Source organism: Zalophus californianus, chromosome 11 (assembly GCF_009762305.2).
Source record: "Zalophus californianus isolate mZalCal1 chromosome 11, mZalCal1.pri.v2, whole genome shotgun sequence".
NCBI classification, from domain to species: Eukaryota; Metazoa; Chordata; class Mammalia; order Carnivora; family Otariidae; genus Zalophus; species Zalophus californianus.
In genome coordinates, this window is record NC_045605.1 from 86,750,906 (window position 1) to 86,771,701 (window position 20,796).

A 20,796-nucleotide genomic window follows, 5' to 3' on the forward strand; every position below is an offset into this window, starting at 1 on the left:
CCAGCACTAAGGAGCATGGATCAGACGTATCAATGTGTCGTTACGAACAGCACTGGATTCAGGTGGTGGTAAACCAGTGGCATACCACTCAGCCAGCATAAAAGTGTAAAGAACCATTTTATAACATGAGAACCACTTGAGCCATATATTATGTTATAGTCCTCCATCAGCTATGGTAGCTTATACTCAAATGGAAGGGCAGAATATTGCCTTCAAGAAACAAATCATCCTGAGAAATGGATTCAAAATTTCCTCTCCTGAAAAGCTAGTCAGAAGTATTAAAAACAAAGTTTGTGCCAAATCTTAGAAGGCAAAATGTACTTGAAAAAGAATACATGGGTGGTTTAGTCTATTTATATCCAACACCACCCTGTCACATATCAGTGAATCAAGGGTCGTTTGGTGTATGCTACAAGACGATAGGCTTTCCCCCCTCTGTATGTGTGCATATTAATGCTACTGATGCTGAGAAGGTGGATATAATGGAGTACCTGGTGGGACCATTGGTTTTTGTTTGTAAGATAGCGAAATGTCATTTAAAAGATGCTACCAGTATCTGTTTTTGGGAGTGAAAATTTTCATTTACTTCGGGTTAGATGTTTTAGAAAGGCCTTTGAATGGACTCCTTTATTTACACAATGACTTAAATGGTAACACTCTAGATTAAGATGTCAAATATTATATTTAGGAGTATAATTTGAGTCCATCTTTAAAACCATGCCTCTACAGACATGTTTTTTCCCTTAAGTCTTGAATTTTAATGCTCTATGCCTGAAAATGGACAGGCTTTCCTTGTTTATTGCAATCCTCCTAGCCCTCCTCTTTCATCACTTAGTACATACTTAAAAAAAAAAAAGATTTATTTAAGAGAGAGAGAGCACACAGGGTGCAGGGGCAGAGGGACAGGGCAGAGAGAATCCCAAGCAGACTCCCTGCTAAGCACAGAGCCAGACTTGGGCTCTATCTCACGACCCCAAGATCATGACCTGAGCGGAAATCAAGAGTCGGATGCTCAACCAACTGAGCCACCCAGGTGTCCCACTTAATATGCACTTTAAAAAAAGATTTATTTAGGGGCACCTGGGTGGCTCAGTCATTAAGCATCTGCCTTTGGCTCAGGTCATGATCCCAGGGTCCTGGGATCAAGCCTCACATCGGGCTCCCTGCTGGGCGGGAAGCCTGCTTCTCCCTCTCCCACTCCTCCTGCTTGTGTTCCCTCTCTCACTGTGTCTCTGTCAAATAAATAAATAAAATCTTAAAAAAAAAAGGAAGGTATCCCTTTAAGAAAAAGATTTATTTATTTTAGACAGAGAGAGAGAGAGAGAGAGAACACAAGCAGGAAGGGCAGAAGGAGAGAGAATCTGAAGCTGACTCCACACGGAGCCCAGAGCCTGACTCAGGGCTCCATCTCATGAGCCTGAGATCATGACCTGAGCAGAAACCAAGAGTCAGCTGCTTAACCAACTGCGCCACCCATGTGCCCCTTAATATGCACTTTTTAAAAAAAATCTGAAAACTAACATTTTTCTTCAATTATTGACCCTTAAATATTCTCTCTATTCCATTCTATTCTTCTAGAGCCTAAAAAAATGTGTATTAGAGTGCTTTAATCTAGTCCCTATGTCTCTTAGTTTTCCATTCATGTTTTAATATCTTTACTGGTCTGTGTTTACTATCAGTGAATTCTTGCACTAGCTTCCAATATTCACAAATTCTTTCTTTGACTTTGTCCAGCCTAGGGTCCAGGCCATCCTTGCCTTGCATGGTACCATGTTAAGAAATTTGTGCCTATCTGGGGCACCTGGGTGGCTCAGTTGGTTTGGTTAAGCAGCTGCCTTCGGCTCAGGTCACGATCCCACAGTCTTGGAATCAAGTCCCACATCGGGCTCCTTGCTCAGTGGAGAGCCTGCTTCTCCCTCTCTCCCTGCTTGCTGCTTTGCCTACTTGTGCTCTCCATCTCTCTGTCAAATAAATAAATAAAATCTTAAAAAAAAAAATTTGTGCCTATCTGTGTCCTCAATGATCACAGAAGGATGCAAGTGAGGACACAGTTCTGATGTGCATAAGTTGGGTTAACACTACACTGTGAAAAGTGAGAACTGCCTGTATATCCAGTTCACCATATGTTTCTATTTCCAGGACTATATTTTTCATCTACAGGATTTCTAATTGGTTCTTTTCCATGCCTATTGGTTCTCAATTTAAGCTGCCTTTTTTTTTTACATTTTCTTGTCTTTTTATAAGTATATTATTGCTTCACTTATTTTCTTGAATTTCTGAAATGTACTTATTTTAAAGTAATTTTGAGAGTGGAATACTAGTTGCATTTTATGAGGAGTGAATTAATTTCTCCATTACTGAGTTCGTTAGCTGGTTATTTCTATTCATTCTCATTATATGCCCTGAAAATTTTATTTGAATATTTATCTTGAGTAGAAGTTTCTTTTCTCTTTTGCTCTGTCCTAAGCCTATCCTGTTCAGGCATTTTTGAAACTGACTTCCACTAGTTTCAGGACCTGCAATCAAGAACTAGGTGTACAATTGTAAGTTCAGGGCTCCTGTCCTGTAGTGATAGGATCCAATCATCCAGCCAGTGCAGAACTTGTCAGCTCTTGTCCACATGGTATTTTCTGCCTCCTCCAACCACCACATGTAGTTTATACCAACTCCTTTCCCTGTGGTTAAGCTCTACCCCAGCTCCCATTTCATACTGTAAGGCTAGATATGATTCTCTGCTATACATGGGGTGCTTTCGGTTCCTGTTGTCCAGCTCTGCCTCTCTACTTAAAGGAGATCATCCAAAGCATTATCAAGTTGCTTGATCTAACTTTGACATAAGGACCCCGGATGGTGTTCAGTTCTCTCAGATCTGGGTATAGCTCCACATGGTCAGTTGAATTGCTGCTAATAGATGTTCCATCATCCCTATACCCTGATACAGAATGGTAGAGAAGAAGAGGATAACTATAATACAAACAATTTAAACTCATTTAGAATAAGGCAACATAGGAAACATTACACAGGGGCCTCTGTTCCATAGCATGTGCATCTTAACAGGCAGGAATCACAAGATTTCCTTTTCTTGCCAGAAGTGTGAGCGAGCTCATCTGGTTAACAATGGTGTATTTTCTGGAGGTCACCCCTTGTCCACTGACAAATGCGGCCATATCTAAAAAGGACTTTGGAGTGGTGCCACCAAGTGTGAGCAGCCCTGATAGGGGCCAGTACCACACCAAAGTGATTCCTGCTCTAGAGAGAGGGGAAAATAACCATACACACCAGTTTGACTGTAGCCCCAGCAGTGGGCTGGGGGCAGACAGCTGGTCTAACTGCAGGACCCACCCGCCAATGAAAGCTTCCCAGGGGATAACACAGGGAGAGCACCCTGCAGTTCAGTGCTACCACAGCTCTGGCAAATGCCTGGTCTGACCCAACTCAAGCCAACATGGCCCCAGACTGGCCCATTAACAACACAAGGACCCTGACCACAACAGGAGAAGAGAGTCACTGAAGATGACTGGACAGAAAGAAAAAGCTCAGCCACAGCAGCAAGGTGCATGCAACACACATAGGAGATACCTCTGAAGCACCAGGTTCTGGTGAAGAGGGGACACTGCACTGCAGGGCACCACAGGACCTCTTCTTCATAAGGCCACTACTTGCAAGAGTAGGAGACAGCTGACTTTCCTAACACATAGAAACAGGCACAGAGAGTTAGACGAAATGAGGAGACAGAGGAATGTATCTCAAATGAAAGAACAGGACAAAATCACAGCAAGAGAACTAAATGGAATAGAGATAAGTAATATGCCTGATAGAGAATTTAAAGTAATGTTCATAAAAATATTCACTGGAGGGGTGCCTGGGTGCTTAGTTGGTCAAGCGTCTGCCTTCAGCTCAGGTCATGATTTCCAGGTCCTGGGATCGGGCCCTGCATTGGGCTTTCTGCTCAGCAGGGAGTCTGCTTCACCTCTCCTCTCTCTCTCTCTCTCCCCCTCTCCATCATTCATTCTTAATCTGTCTAATAAATAAATAAAATCTTTAAAAAAGATACTCACTGGACTTGAGAAAAGAGTGAAGGATCTCAGTGAGGACCTCTATAAAGAGATAGAAAACATAAAGAACCAATCAAAGATTAAAAACTTAATAACTGACATTAAAAATGTACCAGATGGAATAAACAGTAGACTAGAGGAAACAGAAAAATGGATCAGTGACCTAGAGGACAGAGTAATGGAAAGCAATCAAGCTGAACATGAGAAAGAAAAAAGATTAATAAAAAATGAGAATAGGTTAAAGGAATACAGCAACACCATCAAGCATAACAACATTCATATTATAGGAATCCCAGAAGGAGAAGAGAGAAAAAGTGGCAGAAAATTTATTTTAGGAAGTAATAGCTGAAAACTTCCCTAATCTAGGAAAGGAAACAGAAATCTAGATCAAGGACATGTAGCGAGACCCTAACAAAATCAACCCAAAGAAGTCCACAGCAAGACACATAGTATTTAAAATGTAGTGATAAGGAGAGAATTTTAAAAGCAACAAGAGAAAAGAAAACAGGTATATACAAGAGAAGCCTCATAAGGCTATCAGCTGATTTTTCAGCAAAAACTTTGCAGGCCAGAAGAAAATGGTGTGATATTTTCAAAGTGCTGAAAGAAAAAAAAAAACCTGCCATCAAAAATACTCTATCCTGGGGCGCCTGGGTCGCTCAGTTGGTTAAGCGACTGCCTTCGGCTCAGGTCATGATCCCGGAGTCCAGGGATCGAGTCCCGCATCGGGCTCCCGGCTCAGCGGGGAGCCTGCTTCTCCCTCTGACCTTCTCCCCTCTCATGCTGTTTCTCTCTCTCTCTCTCTCTCTCTCTCTCTCTCTCAAATAAATAAATAAAATCTTTAAAAAAAAAATACTCTATCCAGCAAGGCTATTGTTCCAAAATACAAGGAGAGAGAGAGTTTTCTAGACAAACAAAAGTTAAAGGAATTCATCATGACTAAATCAGCTTTACAGGAAATGTTAAAGGGGACTCTTTGAGTGGAAAGACCATAAGCAGGAGTAAGAAAATTAGGAAGCACAAAAGTGGTAAAAAAGTATATCCAGAGACGCCTGGGTGGCTTAGTCAGTTAAGCATCTGACTCTTTTTTTTTTTCAATTTTATTTTATTTTATTATGTTATGTTAGTCACCATCAGTACATCATTAGTTTTTGATGTAGTGATCCATGATTCATTATTTTCATATAACACCCAGTGCTCCATGCAATATGTGCCCTCCTTAATACCCATCACTGGGCTAACCCATTCCACCACCACCCTCCCCTCTTAAAACCCTCAGTTTGTTTCTTGGAGTCCATAGTCTCTCATGGTTCGTCTTCCCCTCCGATTCCCCCCCTTCATTTTTCCCTTCCTTCTCCTAATGTCCTCCATGCCATTCCCTATGTTCCACAAATAAGTGAAACCATATGATAATTGACCTTCTCTGCTTGACTTATTTCACTTAGCATAATCTCCTCCAGTCCCATCCATATTGATGTTAAAGTTGGGTATTCATCCTTTCTGATGGCTGAATAATATTCCATTGTGTATATGGACCACATCTTCTTTATCCATTCATTTTTTGAAGGGTATCTCACTTGGCTCTTTCCACAGTTTGGCTATTGTGGACATTGTTGCTATGAACATTGTGGTGCATATGGTCCTTCTTTTCACTACATCTGTGTCTTTGGGGTAAATACCCAGTAGTTAAGCATCTGACTCTTGATCTCAGCTCAGGTCTTGATCTCAGGGTCATGTGTTCAAGCCCCATGTTGGATTCCACAGCCAATTTACTTATTTAAAAAAATAAATAAAATTAAATTAAGTATAGCTACAAAAATCAGTCAAAGGAGTCACAAAATAAAAGGATATAAAGTATGACACAATATACCTAAAATATGGGAGGAGAGGAGTAAAAATTTAGTGCTTTTTGAATGGATTCATGGGCACTTGCCTGGTTCAGTTGTTAGAGCATATGACTCTTGATCTCAGGGTTGTGAGTTCAAGCCCCACATTGGATGTAGAGAGTACTTAAAAATAAAATTAAAAAAAAAGAATGGATTCAAACTTAAGAGACCATCAACTTAATATACACTGTTTTTTGCACAAGGTGTTATATATAAACCTGATGGTAACCACAAATAAAAAAAAGCAGTAATAGATATGCAAAAAAATAAAGGAATCCAAGTATATCACTAAAGAAAGCCAGCAAACCATGGGAAAAGAGAGCAAGAGAAGGAAGGAACAGAGAAAAACAAAAGCAGCAGTAAAACAAGTAACAAAATAGCAATAAGTATGTACCTATCAATAATTATTTTGAATATAAATGAACTAAATACTCCAATCACACGACACAGGGTAATGGAATGGATTAAAAAAAAAAAAGGCAAGGCACATCTATTTGCTGCCTCTAAGAGACTTATTTCAGACCTGAAGACACATGAAGATTGAAAGTGAAGGAATGGAAAAATATTTGTCATGCAAATAGAGGTGAAAAGAAAGCCAGGGTAGCAATACTTGTATTAGATAAAATAGACTTTAAAACAAAGACTATAACAAGAGACAAAGAAGGACAATACATAATCATAAAGGGAAAAATCCAATAAGAAGATATAACAACTGTAAAAATTGCATATTTATTTATTTATTAAATATTTATATATTAAAGATTAACTTTATTTGGGATTGTGTTCCCTCTCTCACTGTCTCTCTGTCAAATAAATAAATAAAATCTTTAAAAAAATGATTAACTTTATTTGAGAGAGAGACTGTGCATGAAAGTAGGGGGGGCAGAGGGAGAGGGAGATGCAGACTCCCCGCTGAGCAGGGAGCCTGAAGTGGGGCTCAATCCCAGGACCCTGAGATCATGACCTGAGCTGAAGGCAGATGCTTAACCGACTGAGCCACCCAGGTGCCCTGAATTCTACCAAACATTTAAAAAAGACTTAATACCTATTCTTCTCAAACTATTTCAAAAAATAGAAGAGAAAGGAAAGCTTACAAATTCATTCTATGAAGCCACCATTTCCCTAATACCAAGACCAGATAAAAACACTACATTTTTGTAGTGTAGCCTGTAGTACTACAGGCTAATATTTCTGATGAACATAGATGCAAAAATCCTCAACAATTAGTAAACCAAATCCAACAATACATTAAAAGAATCATTCACCATGATCAAGTATGATTTATTCCTGGGATGTATGTGTGGCTCAGTATTTGAAAATCAATCAATGTGAGACATCATATCAACAGGAGAAAGGATAAAAACCATATGATCATTTCAATAGATGCAAAAAAAGCATTTGACAAAGTACATCAATTCATGATAAAAATCCTCGACAAAGTAGGTTTAGAAGCAACATACCTTAACAAAATAAAACCATATATGAAAAGCCCATGGCTAACTTCATCCTCAATGATGAAAAACTGAAGGCTTTTCCCCTAAGATCTGAACAAGATAAGGATGTCCTCTCTCACCACTTTCATTCAGCATAGTACTGGAAGTCCTAGCCACAGCAACCAGACAAGAAAAAGAAAGGCATCCAAATTGGTAAGGAAGAAATAAAACCTTCACTATTTGCAGATGACATGATACTATATATAGAAAACCCTAATGACTCCACCAAAAACTGACTAGAACTGATACCTGAATTCACTAAAGTCGCAGGACACAAAATCAATATACAGAAATATGTTGCATTTCCATACACTAATAATGAAGTAGCAAAAAAAGAAATTAAGAAAACAATCCAATTTACAATTGCACCAGAAATAATAAAATGCCTAGGAATAAACCAAGGAGATGAAAGATTTGTACTCTGAAAACAATAAAACAAGGATGAAAGAAATTAAAGGTGACACAAACAAATGGAAAAATATTCCTTGCTCATGGATTGGGAGAACAGATACTGTTAAAATGCCCATACCACCCAAAGCCATCTACAGATTTAATGCAATCCCTACCAAAATACAAACAGTATTTTTCACAGAACTAGAACAAATAATCCTGAAATTTGTATGGAACCACAAAAGACCCCAAATAGCCAAAGAAATCTTGAAAACAAACATGGAAGTACACAGATTTCAAGATATACTACAAAGCTGTAGTAATCAAAACAGTATGATACTGGCACAAAAATAGACACACAGATCAATAGAACAGAATAGAGAGCCCAGAAGTAAACCCATGATTAGATCATCAGTTAATCTTTGACCAAAGAGGCAAGAATATGCAATGGGAAAAAGACAGTCTCTTCAACAAATGGTACTGGGAAAACTGGACAGCTAACATGCAAAAGAATAAAACTGAGCCACTTTCCTACACCATAAACAAAAATAAAGTCAAAATGGATTAAAGACCTAAATGTGAGACCTGAAACCATAAAAATCCTTGAAGAGATCATAGGCAGTAATGTCTCTGACATCAGCCATAGCCACATTTTTCTAGATATGTCTCCCCAAGGCAAGGGAAACAAAAGCAAAAATAAATTATTGGGACTACGTGAAAATAAAAGCTTCTGCATGGCAAAGGAAATCATCAACAAAGCAAGAAGACAATCTACTGAATGGGAGAATATATTTGCAAATGATATATCCAATAAGCAGTTACTATCCAAAATATATGAAGAACTTACACAGCTCAACACCAAAAAGCCAAATAAACCAATTAAAAAATGGGAGGAACCATGAACAGACATTATCCCAAAGAAGACATCCAGATGGCTGAGAGACACATGAAAAGATGCTCAACATCACTAATTGTCAGAGAAATGCAAATCAAAACCACAATATCACCTCACACATGTCAGAACAACCAAAATTAAAAACACAAGAAGCAGTAAGTGTTGGTGAAGATGTGGAGAAAAAAGAACTCTTGTGCACTGTTAGTGGGAATGCAAACTGGTACAACCACTGTGGAAAACAGTATGAAGATTCCTCAAAAAATTAAAAACAGAATTACCAAATAATCCAGTAATTCCATTACTGGCTATTACCCAAAGAATACAAAACACTAATTTGAAAAGGTATATGTATATATATATATATGAATAACATATGAATATTATTCAGCCATAAAGAAGAATGAAATCTTGCCATTTCCAACAACATGGACGGATCTAGAGGGTAAATGCTAAGTGAAAGAAGTCAGTCAGAGAAAGATGAATACCGTACAATTTCACTCACATGTGGAAACAAAACAAATGAACAAAGCAAAAAAGAGACAAACAAAAAAACAGACTCTCAAATATAGAGAACAAACCCGTGATTGCGAGAGGGAAAGCACCTGGGTGGGGGGGAGTTGGGTGAACTAGGTAAAGGGGATTAAGAGCACACTTACCATGATGAACACTGAGTAATGTACAGAATTGTTGAATCACCATAGTGTACACCTGAAACTACTATAACAGTGTACATTAATTATATTGGAATTAAAAATAATAAATTTAAAAAATAATAAAAAATAAAAAGGCTTTGGAGAGAAAGCTCTCAGTGGGGGGCTGTATCAATAACAAGATCATTTTATACCTCATGGATTTAAGAGTCTGTGGATTGCCTTAATGGCTAAATAATCACAGGCTCTTATTGTTTGCTAGGCATGAATTTCTCTGGAAATACACATCTTCAAAAAAAAATAAGTTTCAACCTATTTCCATTTGCTTTACTCCAAGGTCAAGTAACCAAAGATTAGTCAGTCTTCAACTCTACCATTCAGTGTGATAATTTATTTTTCCTAAGAATGGGTGGTGCTTTGCCCATCCCTCAGTCCTCAGTTGAACTTGGGTTCTGCCTTCATGTTCTATCACATGCTGTAAGGAGTAAAGGACTTTTAGAGACAAAGCTGTATCTTACTCAGTCTCTGCTTTCCCATGGGCCAATTTCAACTGAAGGTTTTCTATTGCTTATTGATATTTTACCTAAGGTTGGAAGACAAAAATAATTCAAGAAATAAACAGACCATGTTCCAACCCAGCAGAAACTGAATAGTTTTCTCTTCCGGATTCTAGGGAGGTGGTGCACTTGTGCAAGGAGCTCGCCTAACCACTTATCTGGAGGAAATGGTCTGGAGTAAGACTACGGAAAGTTTCTCAAATAGTAAAAGAAACGTGGGCTTTGGTGTCAGGGTGATCTGTCTCAGAATCCTGGGCCTCACTCACTAGCTGGGCAAGTTACCTCCTCATTGCTGAGCCCCTGTCATAGCACCTACCCCTCCTGGGATGGTTGCAGGGATTAAATGACATGTGGCTTCCAAAGGAATCTCAAAACATGTATCGCCAACCGTCGGCACTAGCCCGTCTGCTTCTCCTGGAACAAGTTGCCTAATGAAGGAGCTATTGGTTAGGAAAGAAACTCTACTAAAATATGTAGAAATTCTTCCTACCCAGCACTGAGACGAGGAGTCAAAACTAAGAACTACTGGGGACTCTGAGAAGACGTGCAGTCTACTTTATGATCTCAGAGTACCACTTCCTTATCCACCATTTCTCAGTAGGCTCTTTTCAGACCATCCTTTTGAAAGCTTGTTTTATATTTATGACATGAATTCTTGCTTCTTTTTGCTTGGCCAGATCCCCTGAGCATAAAACAAAGGGGCATGCCTCCAGTGAAATCAGCTAGGGGCAGCATGTAGATGAAAGTTAGAAGTGGGGGCACCTGGGTGGCTCAGTCGTTAAGCGTCTGCCTTTGGCTCAGGTCACGTTCCCAGGGTCCTGGGATCAAGCCCCATATCGGGCTCCCTGCTCTGCGGGAAGCCTGCTTCTCCCTCCCCCACTTCTCCTGCTTGTGTTCCCTCTCTTGCTGTGTCTCTCTCTGTCAAATAAATAAAATCTTAAAAAAAAAAGAAAAAAGAAAGTTGGAAGTGGATGTGAGTGGGGGAGAGAGAGACAGTGGGTGCCTGACTTTGAAGTCTGGTGTGTGATGGAAATTTGACCAGAGTGGGAGTGTTGTGCATAGGAGAGAGGAGTTCTGTCATTCAACTTTTAAGAATTCTTCCTACAGGAAGACTTATAAAATTACACAAAAGTGTACAGTCAGGGCGCCTGGGTGGCTCAGTCATTAAGCGTTTGCCTTCGGCTCAGGTCATGATCCCAGGGTCCTGGGATCAAGTCCCATATCGGGCTCCCTGCCCAGAAGGAAGCCTGCTTCTTCCTCTCCCACTCCCCCTGCTTGTGTTCCCTTTCTCGCTGTCTCTGTCTCTGTCAAATAAACAAATAAAATCTTAAAAAAAAAAGTGTACAGTCAAGGACAGACTTATGACAGCATTGTTTGTAAAAATGAACATTGGAGACTATCTAATGTCTATTACTAGGGGATGGTTAAATACATTATGGTGTGCACAGCCTATAGAACATTACGTGGGGATCTAAAAGAACAAGGTGAAGTTGTATATATTGACACAAAAGCATAGTCCTAAGGTATGTTCGAGTAACATAAGCAATTTTCAGATTAGTATGTACCGTATGATGAGAGAGAGAGAGACGATGAGTCTGGCAAAAGAGTGGGTCATGAAGGGGAAGGACTCTCACTTTTTGTACATTTTATTTTTTTGCATCCTGTTTTATAAGCAGCACAGGTTGTTCTTCTAAAGTAAACAAACAAACAACCAAACAAAAAACCCTGTTGGCTAAAGTATAAATGTATTAATGTTCAAACAAGTTAAAAGAGGAAGTTAAAAGCGTTGTCCCCTCCTGCACCTTGCCACATACTCTTTATACTCACACGTGATAATCCTGAGACACAGGTCAGAGGGGTGCTGGATCGGCTAGTAGGCATTGGCCGTTCAGTTAAGATTTGGTGGTTGCTTTCCAACAGGAGAGGAGTTGCTAGAATGGGGTCATTATTGGAGAGGCCACTTTCTCCTTCATCTCTTTGGAATTGCTTAGAATGAACCATCCAGTGTATAAATCTGTTTTCTCTAAATGGGGGACACCACCATCTCAAAACAGAGCTCATGGCTCTCTTGTCAGGAAAATGCTAGGCATGCCCTCCTCTTGAAGTCTACTCATAGGGCCATAGGTGCCACAGCCAGCACTTACAATAGTCTCCTTGCCTGCAGCGCTGTGGGACAGCAGTTCTGACCATGGATGTCGATGTCCGGTAGGCATGTGATCAGGGGACCCCGCTGAAATCTGACTCAAATCCCCAACACACACAGTCTGGATGGAGACATGACACTTGAAGTCTGGCTTCTCAGATTTTTTAGAATAAAGCACAGCAGATTTTCAGATTTCTCTTCATATGACCAGGCTAGCAATCTGAAGGTCTGGGAAATTGACATGTTCCTGTCTCTCCTTCTAGGACATTTTTTCTTTTAGATAAATAAAAAGGGAAAAATTTGGATGTATGTGAAGAATGTGTTTATCTGTTAAGGGTTTTGTACTATAGTTACACAACACTGACATTGCATAATGACGTATTTTCTAGGTGCTGTTGTGGTTTCACTTTCAAAGGCATTAAACTTCAGCAATTTCATATATATTCGAGTTGCATCATTTATCATGATTTGCAAACATCATTTAATGATGTGTTGGATGTAGTGCCCAGTCCTCATCGATTCTATTTTACGGTCGCTCTAGAATCTATCCCACTGCCACCATGCTTCCTTCATTTTATCCGGACTCTTCTAGTGATCTTATGATTGCTCTTCTGATCTCCACTCTCCCCATTTTATGACCTCTTTTTATATGCTGACAAATTAATCTTCCTGAAACACAGTGCTGGGCATGCCACTGTGTGTTAAAACATTTTCAGCAGGACTGAGTAAGCCTTAGAAGTCCATGCCCTTTAGCCTGGCTTTCCAGGTCCCATAGAACTTGAGAGGAGCCTTGTTTCCCAGACATCCTCCAGTAACTTCCAGAGATCCTAAGTTCCAGGCAAACTGAAGTATCCCTGCATTCCCCATGCAGTACCTTACTTCTACCCTGGGTTATCTGCTAATGTTGTTATAACTTGAAATTTCCTCAGACCTCACGAGCCTAAGGATGAATATGGAGGCACATTACCATCAATACTGCAATTTCACTAGCTTCTCAGATACAGGAAGTCCAAACCTCTACCAACTTTTCTTTCAAATATTTTGACAATTCCAGTACAGTGTCCCCATATATTGAAATGATACTTGAGCTGACAGGCAGGCATGCTGCTACTTCACTTTTCTAGGGGCCAGGGAACTCTCTGTGTTTCTGGTGGTACCACTGGCTTCCCCATGTCCTCCTGCTGTGCATCTTGAGCCCTCCTGAGGCCATGGTTGACCTTGGCAGAGTGAGAAAGAATGGCTCTCTCTCCTTTGTCACAGTCTGTTGGTGGTATGTTAAAGCAGTGTTGTCTGGGCTCTAGTGTGTTACAGAACATAGAGAAAGAATAATCTTTTATTTTGCAGTACCACTGGAATTAAACTTGCACCCAAAGTCTGCCTCACAGCTCCCAGGCTATATTTAGAATCGCCACTTCTCTTTGATAATTCAGGTTTTGTTCCTGGATCCTGCAGTTCATGCCTGGATTTTCTTCTTGTAGGATGAGTTGTTCTGTTAAGAGGTTTCTCAGGACCTCTGCAAAGAGATTTGTGTTGGACCTTGCTACCAGTTTACTAAACATGTCCAGAAACTCTGGCTCCTGATAGTGCACTCAACTTAAGTTCTTAATAGGAGACATCTTAGCCTTCAAGCAAGGAGTCTTTCCTTTTGCCTGCCCCAGTACTTTATCAGACATACCTCCATCCCATCTCCTACAGATGGACTCAGCTTGGGCAGGATTCATGTTTACAAAAGAACACATACAATGTGATAGCATTTATGTAAAGTTTAAAAATATGCAGGACCTGTTCCCCAAATATTTATAGAACATATGTGTTTGGCTGAACTATAAAGGCAAGCAAGAGGGAGGGGGGAAGGTGTCAGGGAGGGATATACAAAAGACATTACCCATATTAGTAATGTTTTGATTTTTTAGGCTGAGTGGTGGGTCCATGGTGTTTATTATTATTTATAATAATGTTTATTCATTACATATATATGAATTATATCACAACCAAAATATTAAATATGTATCATGTCATAATTAAAAGTTTGTTCTGATTTAAGAAAACATGTAAGTATTGATTTGTACTTTGCATTGCTTTCTTATCCCTTTGTTTTGCTTTTTAGTACTCCTCCTCTGTATTGTGTACTGTAATCTTCAAGTTCTGGAGCATCCTTTCATATTTGCCTTCTTTTTCTTACCTCAAGAGCTGTCCTTCTGTTTTCTTCTATGATTTTTACCTCTGCTCCCTTCAAGACTGCGAGCTTCTTTATTTAGTTCTTTTCTGTGTATATTACATGATTCATTGTCTATTAGACCAGACCTCTGGGTTTTCTATCTCCTTTTTATTTTTTTGGCTGATCTTTGAAAAGATACAATTTTAGATATTTTATGGACTACTTTATAAACTTTTTTGGGAATTGGAATTATGGAAGATTTTTAAGAGGTGCCAATACTACAATGAAATGGAGATAGCCTCTAAGAAAAATGCTTTCTTAACAGTTTCTCCTCGGGAAATTTCTGCTGCCCCTACTCCAGCTAAAGAACACCTAGAGTAAGCATCTGTGGGATACCATGTAGCCATTAAAAATGATCATGTAGCTTATTATTTACTGACACAGAAAGATGTTCATGGCATATTAATAAATGAAAAGAAATATATTATGCATATATGCACAATTTTGTACATAACGTATATATTATATGATTTCATTTTTATTTAAAGGCTTCTATATCTAACCACATATATATGCATTGATAAAACTAGAAGGACATACACAATATTAATTTCATCTAATTGATAAAACCATTAACAGTGGTTATCTTGGAGTGGTGGGATTTGGGATGATATTTTTGGTTAAGTTTATATGACTTTCTCTGTTTTCTAAAGCGCTTGAAATGAGCATGTGTGGCTTTTATAAAAACTAGCAAATTCATTTCCATTTTGATTAAAAAAAAGTTTTTGGTGAGATTAAGAAGTTTCTCCTCAAAAGATTTCAGGTTTTTTAAAAAAAAAATCTGCAAATATACTTATCTGGAAGTAACCTACCTGGTAGCATTTAGCATAACGTATTAGCAGATTTTAAAGTGAAAAAAAAAAGAGTGAGAAATCCACATGGTATCTCACTGCACACATATTAGAAATCACAGTAAGTTATAGGTACAGGCCACATCACTCTGCTTGTGAGGGTAGGTCCTCCTCGAAGATAAGGGCACTAGGGAGAGCGGGATGGACAAAGAGTAGACTGCAGAGAGGAAGGGCAGCTTTCTAGGGTTGCATAGTTCCATCTAGGGAAATGGAGTTGTGTGAGTTTCTCCAGGGGACCCAGCAGAGCACCCTCAAGGCAGAGGAAGAAGCTACTCCACTAGGTTTTCTTAGGACAGAAGTATGCTCCTGATTCCACTGTTCCCACCTCGAATTCTAAGACACAAGTCAGCGGCAGTGGCAATGGTGACCACTATGATGGTGGGATGCCAATCTATTCTGCTTTGCCTGGGACCTTCCTGTTTTAGCACCGAGAGTCCTACATCCCTGGAAACCCCTCGGTCCCAGACAAAACTGGGATGTTGGTCTCCTTATATGGTGGGAATATCAGCAGAGGTCAGGAGATGTATTTGGCTGAGTAGTAAAAGGTTTTTGGAGGCCATGACAAGCAAAGAAGAGGAGGTGGCAGTTGCCATAGTCACTGCGATGGGGTTTGTTAGAAGCAATGCCAAGCTACGGTGTTGTTGGTAGCAGTGATCTGAGCTGCAAGAGAAGAGCTGTGTTGACAGCTCCAGCAGGAAGGGAGGGGTTTCCACTTTTCCACCCTTGTTGTAATGAGGAAATCAAAGGTGTTGGGATGGAGGTGGTGGCGAGGATCCAAGAACTACACTGACAAAGACCACACTTACCATTCTTGTCTCTCTGCAGCTTTTCAGGTGCCCTGCCCCCACACTTGGGGCTGGGAAACAGGAGCGTGTTCTTTCCAGATTTCATCCAGTTTTGGGGACTAGAGTCACCTTTTGCTCATTTACACATCATCGCTTATATTTCTTATTCATGTTCTTCTGTAAAAAAAAAAAAAGGAAGAAAAAAGTCAAGTATTTCTTAACTTACCAGGCAATGGAACATCTATTACAGAAGAAACTCACTGAGTGGTTTTACTGAGGGGATTGAAAACTATCACCTGGATAGGAAAGAGTAAATCCACAGACCTGTATGCTGGTCCTGTAAACAATGACCTGTGGTTCATTGGTCAAGAAATACTTTGCAGTTGGATGCCCTGAGGTCAGGCTGGCCTGGGGCTCAACTTTATAGTCCTAACCAGTTGCAGCTGCAGAAAACCAGTTATGATGAAACAAACACACAATGTTCCTCTCTGCTGTCTCTTAGGCAGGTGCTGTTCTAAATAGGACGTTTTCTAAGTGGAAAGGTCTCTTGTAGTCAGACTTTGCCCCCTCTACCTCTCCATTTTAATCCCTGCATCAGCCACCATTTCCAGGACTTCGCTGGAACAAATCCCATCTTTTTATTCTGGACAAATAGTACTTTCCTTAGTATTTCCAAGTTGAGTCTTGATCACTGTTTATTTTCCCAAATTTTCTTTCTTCCCTCCTCCCTCCCTTCCATTCTGTCTTCCCCACCCCCCCCATCCTCCCTACTTCCTTCATTTTTTTTTTTTCTCTGATGAGGGCAGACTATTTAATCTCCATCAACTCACCCTTATCTCTTTGGTTCCTTCTAAGCTTCCTTTGCAGCCAGCTTCCCACAGCTACATTTGTCCTCAGTCCAACTATATGGCTTGGACTCTCAGGGAGTCACTAGCTTTGACCCCCCAGGTCATTGTTTCTTTTAGAGCCACAAGAGTATGAAATAATGACATATTTGCATTGAATTATGATTCAGCCTTCTTGGCCCTACAACCACAAATTTCTAAAGCTTTGGAGGGAAGGAGTGTTTGCTACAAACATTGGCTGTAATGACAATGTTTCGATGTGCTTTTCATTTCCTAGATGTAGTCATAAACCCATGTAAACGGTGGCTGAAATGTTTGGAAGTGGAGTATTTAGAGGATCTGACATGGTTTAGATAGGGTTCTTCACATGGCTGCCTACACAATACTCTTTTTAGTTTCTTTCTTTACAAATATGCTTCCCCCCCCCCCCCCCTTTCTTTTAAACACTGGTACAGAACAACTAGAACTTTGACTTTGGTATCACAATTTATGTGGCCGATTTTATAGACTATTGTGTTTCATGTTATAGAATACTTCTGAGAGTTACAAATAATTTTTTTTTTAGGGCATAGGGCTTTTGTGTAGGTATGTTTGGAAGGGACAAAGAGTAATAACATGGTGGAATATGATAAAAGGAGGGCATATACTTTTCCTGGTACAAGCCACATACCTCCTCTGTCCCCAGCCTAATGCAATGTTTCTGTCCATAGTTTATGTTGAATTCCCTGTCCACGCAGTCTGTGGTTTGCCACTGCTAGATCCTTCTTCCAACTGTGAGGCTCCCTGTGGGGTTCACTGTGGTGTGAGGAGGAGTCTTGGTGACTGACATTTTGGCATCCTTTGCTTGTTGTAGGCTTCAGCTGCCTCAACCCCTTTCCAACATCATGATACTCTCCTTTGCTCAAGATTTACTCTATGATTAATTTTTACTATAGACACTTGGATATCAGAAGTTAGACTGTTTAAGGAATGCATATTGCTATTAAGTAGGGTAAGTCTCCCACACAATTAACTTCAGGACTTGTGTTGTCAGGGTTTCTGTTAATGGAACGATATACAGAATAATCTCTAAACTTCACAGTGTGATCATACAGCAAATTAGGTCATGTTCCAAACACCACCAAAGGTGGCCGTAGGATCAGGGCCTGTTTTGAAGATAATAGCTGATATTTACTAAAATAATCAACTAATTATACAGTAATGACAAAGTCAGAAACAAATGTTCACTGCTAAGTAATTCCTTACCTTGGGATAATAATATAAGGTTAGCTTATAGTACTTTTGGGTGGATGACCTCAGGGTTTTATAAATACTAATACATTATATCTTATACATGGAAGAATTAAGAAAATTGTATGGCCATTTCTCTGTATAGCCCGATTGTATGTCTGTGTTTATATTTTCTTTTTAACTTATGTCTTTGTATCTTAAATTGTTCCTACAGAAAAGACCACTAGGTCCAAGGCAAAACTGTGACACAGGTAGAGTTTGAGTTCAACAGCTTCTGCTTCATCCTCATTTCCGTTTGTTTTTTTCTTCGCTCCTGATATGTCTTCACCCCCACATAAGGCCTAAACTGGGCCTCATTCTGGGCCCCAGTCAGCTACTCCATAACTTATAATTAAGGTATTACCTGAGCAAATATTTATATATGACCCCTCCAAGGACTGTACTTACATTTATTTGGTAAATGTTTACTTTGATATATTAAAATTGCAGAAAGTTACAAAAGTAATACAAACATCCCCAGTTTACCCTTTATGCAGATTCGGTAATTGTTTACATTTTCCTCTGTTTATCATTTGCTTGCTTCCTTTATTTGTATGTATGTATGTATGTATGTATGTATTTTTTTTGAGCCATTTGATAGTGATTTGCAGACATCATTCCTCTTTACCACTAAGTGCTTCAGTATGTATTTTCCAAGAACAAAACATCCTCTTACATAACCACAGTGCAATGATCAAAACCAGGAAATTTAACACTGATACCATGTTATTATTCATATTAATTTTATAGTTTATATTAGGTTTGTAAATTATCCCAATAATATTCTTTAAACCTTTCCACTCATTCCAGATCCAATCCAAGAATACACTTTATACTTAATTGGCATGTCTCTTTAGTCTTCTTTAAATTGGGACAGTCTCTTAGTCTCTTTCATTTTCTCGGTATTTTAAAAAAGTGTAGGCCTATGATTTTGTAGAATGTCCTTCAATTTGAGTTTTGTCTGATGTTTCCTCACAATTAGATTCAGGTTATGCATGTTTGGTAGGAATAGCAAAGAAGTGATGTGTTCTTTTTGGTATAGCATATCAGAAGGCTCATGATGGGTGGAATATATTTCTTTTTTAAAAGAGTACTCTTAAACATGCGAAAGCTTTCATGTCATAAAGGACAATATATTTAAAAATGAAATGAGAGGATGTATTTGAACAAGGGATCTTATCAAATCCCTTAAGGGATTTTGTTGTCATATAGTTTGTCCTAGTATTAGTTCACCCATTAATTCATTTATTTGTTCATTCATTTAGTCCATGTTGGTCAAACACCTACGGAGTAGTAGAAAACTTCCAGGTGCTGAGGATAAGCAGGAAGAACAAAAACAAAGCAAAAACCCACTTTCCTCCTGAAGCTTCTATGTTTTAATGTGGCAAAATACACGTTAAACAATTTAGGTTGGTTATATAGTATGCTAGAAGGTAAAAAGGGCCGGGGGGGAAATAGAAAGCAGGGAAGATATGATCAGGAATACTGTAGGAGGCTGTAACTTTAAGGGAGGTGATGGGGAAGGCCTTCCTGAGAAGGGAACGTGGTAAACTTCAGGCCCAGAGGCTGAGCAATGTGACTTCTGTACTTTGAGGAGGCAGAGATTAAAAGGGCGTTCAGTGAAAGAACTCTACCTTTGAAAATTTTATTAGTGAATCATCTATAATTTATCCATCAAGTAGTTGAAATGTCAGAGGCCAGGGAGGAGGAAAGGAACAGTGACTACTGTTCACTGGTATTTAGAATATTGGGTGGGATGGAACTGGGAAAGATGCAAGCCCAGTGCAAGGTTGCAGAGAACGAAGCTTCTAGTGCTTGCTAAGTAGAATACTGAGAGAAAGATAAGGTGGGGGACGAAGAAGGAGGGCTAGGAGGGATAAGTGGGGCAAAATTTGAACAACTGGCAGAAGGTAAGCTAGATAATAACATATGATGCACATATTGTATGCTGTATTTTAAGATTTTATATTTTAAGAAAGTAAATAGACTGTTGAAGCAATTGCATTTGACACTTGATACCAGAGGAAGAATTTTGCTTCATGTCACAACGTCTCAGAAAGGAATCTGCTTATGTCCACCTATTCTAGAGTGAGAGTTTCATATAAGTGATAATATAGGTCAATGGCTCCTCTTGCCTGGTGGAAAGTGAGACTTTTAATGGACATGTTTTCTCAGGGAATATTCATTCTACTATCTCCAAAGTCTGAGGTTCCTGCTGCCCTTTTGCTGTCAGGATGGAGAGATGTCTAAGGATCTTCCTCATCCCTTTTCATCCTCACCGCCCCTACAAGGCCCATCTCCTCTGGTACCCTTTTCACCTCCTTTGGTTACCCCTCAATCCCATATGGTTCCCTAGGCCTGTAATGCTCTTATATCACAGCTACTTCTCATTCTTTCTTTCAAAGACACTCTGGAATGTCATTTTCTTGTGGTCTTTCTCACCTATGTGGGGTTCACAGTTGGTTTACATCAGCGTGCTACCCAGAAAGCCAGGTCTGCAGGTGGAGAGGAGGAGGTAGGATGGTAGGATGCTTCAGTTGTGTTCTAAGAATGTGGGACACTCACCCCAGATCTTCCGGCATTCCTGCCTGCTTTGTGGCAGGCAGGACCATGTCGAAGTTGAGATGTGACCTCTGGGGCCTGGTTTGAATCCTGGCCCTACCACTAACTAGCTATGTGCCTTTGGGAGGTTACTTTATCTTTCTGTATCTCAGTGTCCTCATATGTAGAGTGAAGATAATAAGAGTTCATACTTGATG

The 20,796-nt window shown here is 39.6% G+C and overlaps 1 protein-coding gene across 4 annotated transcripts in view; it reads right to left on the reverse strand.

Moving 5' to 3' along the window:
• Positions 1–20,796, reverse strand: part of ABTB2 (ankyrin repeat and BTB domain containing 2) — a 226,094-nt gene that overhangs the window by 197,744 nt on the left and 7,554 nt on the right. For all 4 annotated transcript variants that reach the window (XM_027581369.2, XM_027581370.2, XM_027581371.2 and 1 more), the window contains one exon: positions 15,945–16,100. In XM_027581369.2, the coding sequence (XP_027437170.2) occupies positions 15,945–16,029 (85 nt within the window). In that variant the 5' untranslated portion in view covers positions 16,030–16,100. The remainder of the gene's footprint in view (positions 1–15,944; positions 16,101–20,796) is intronic.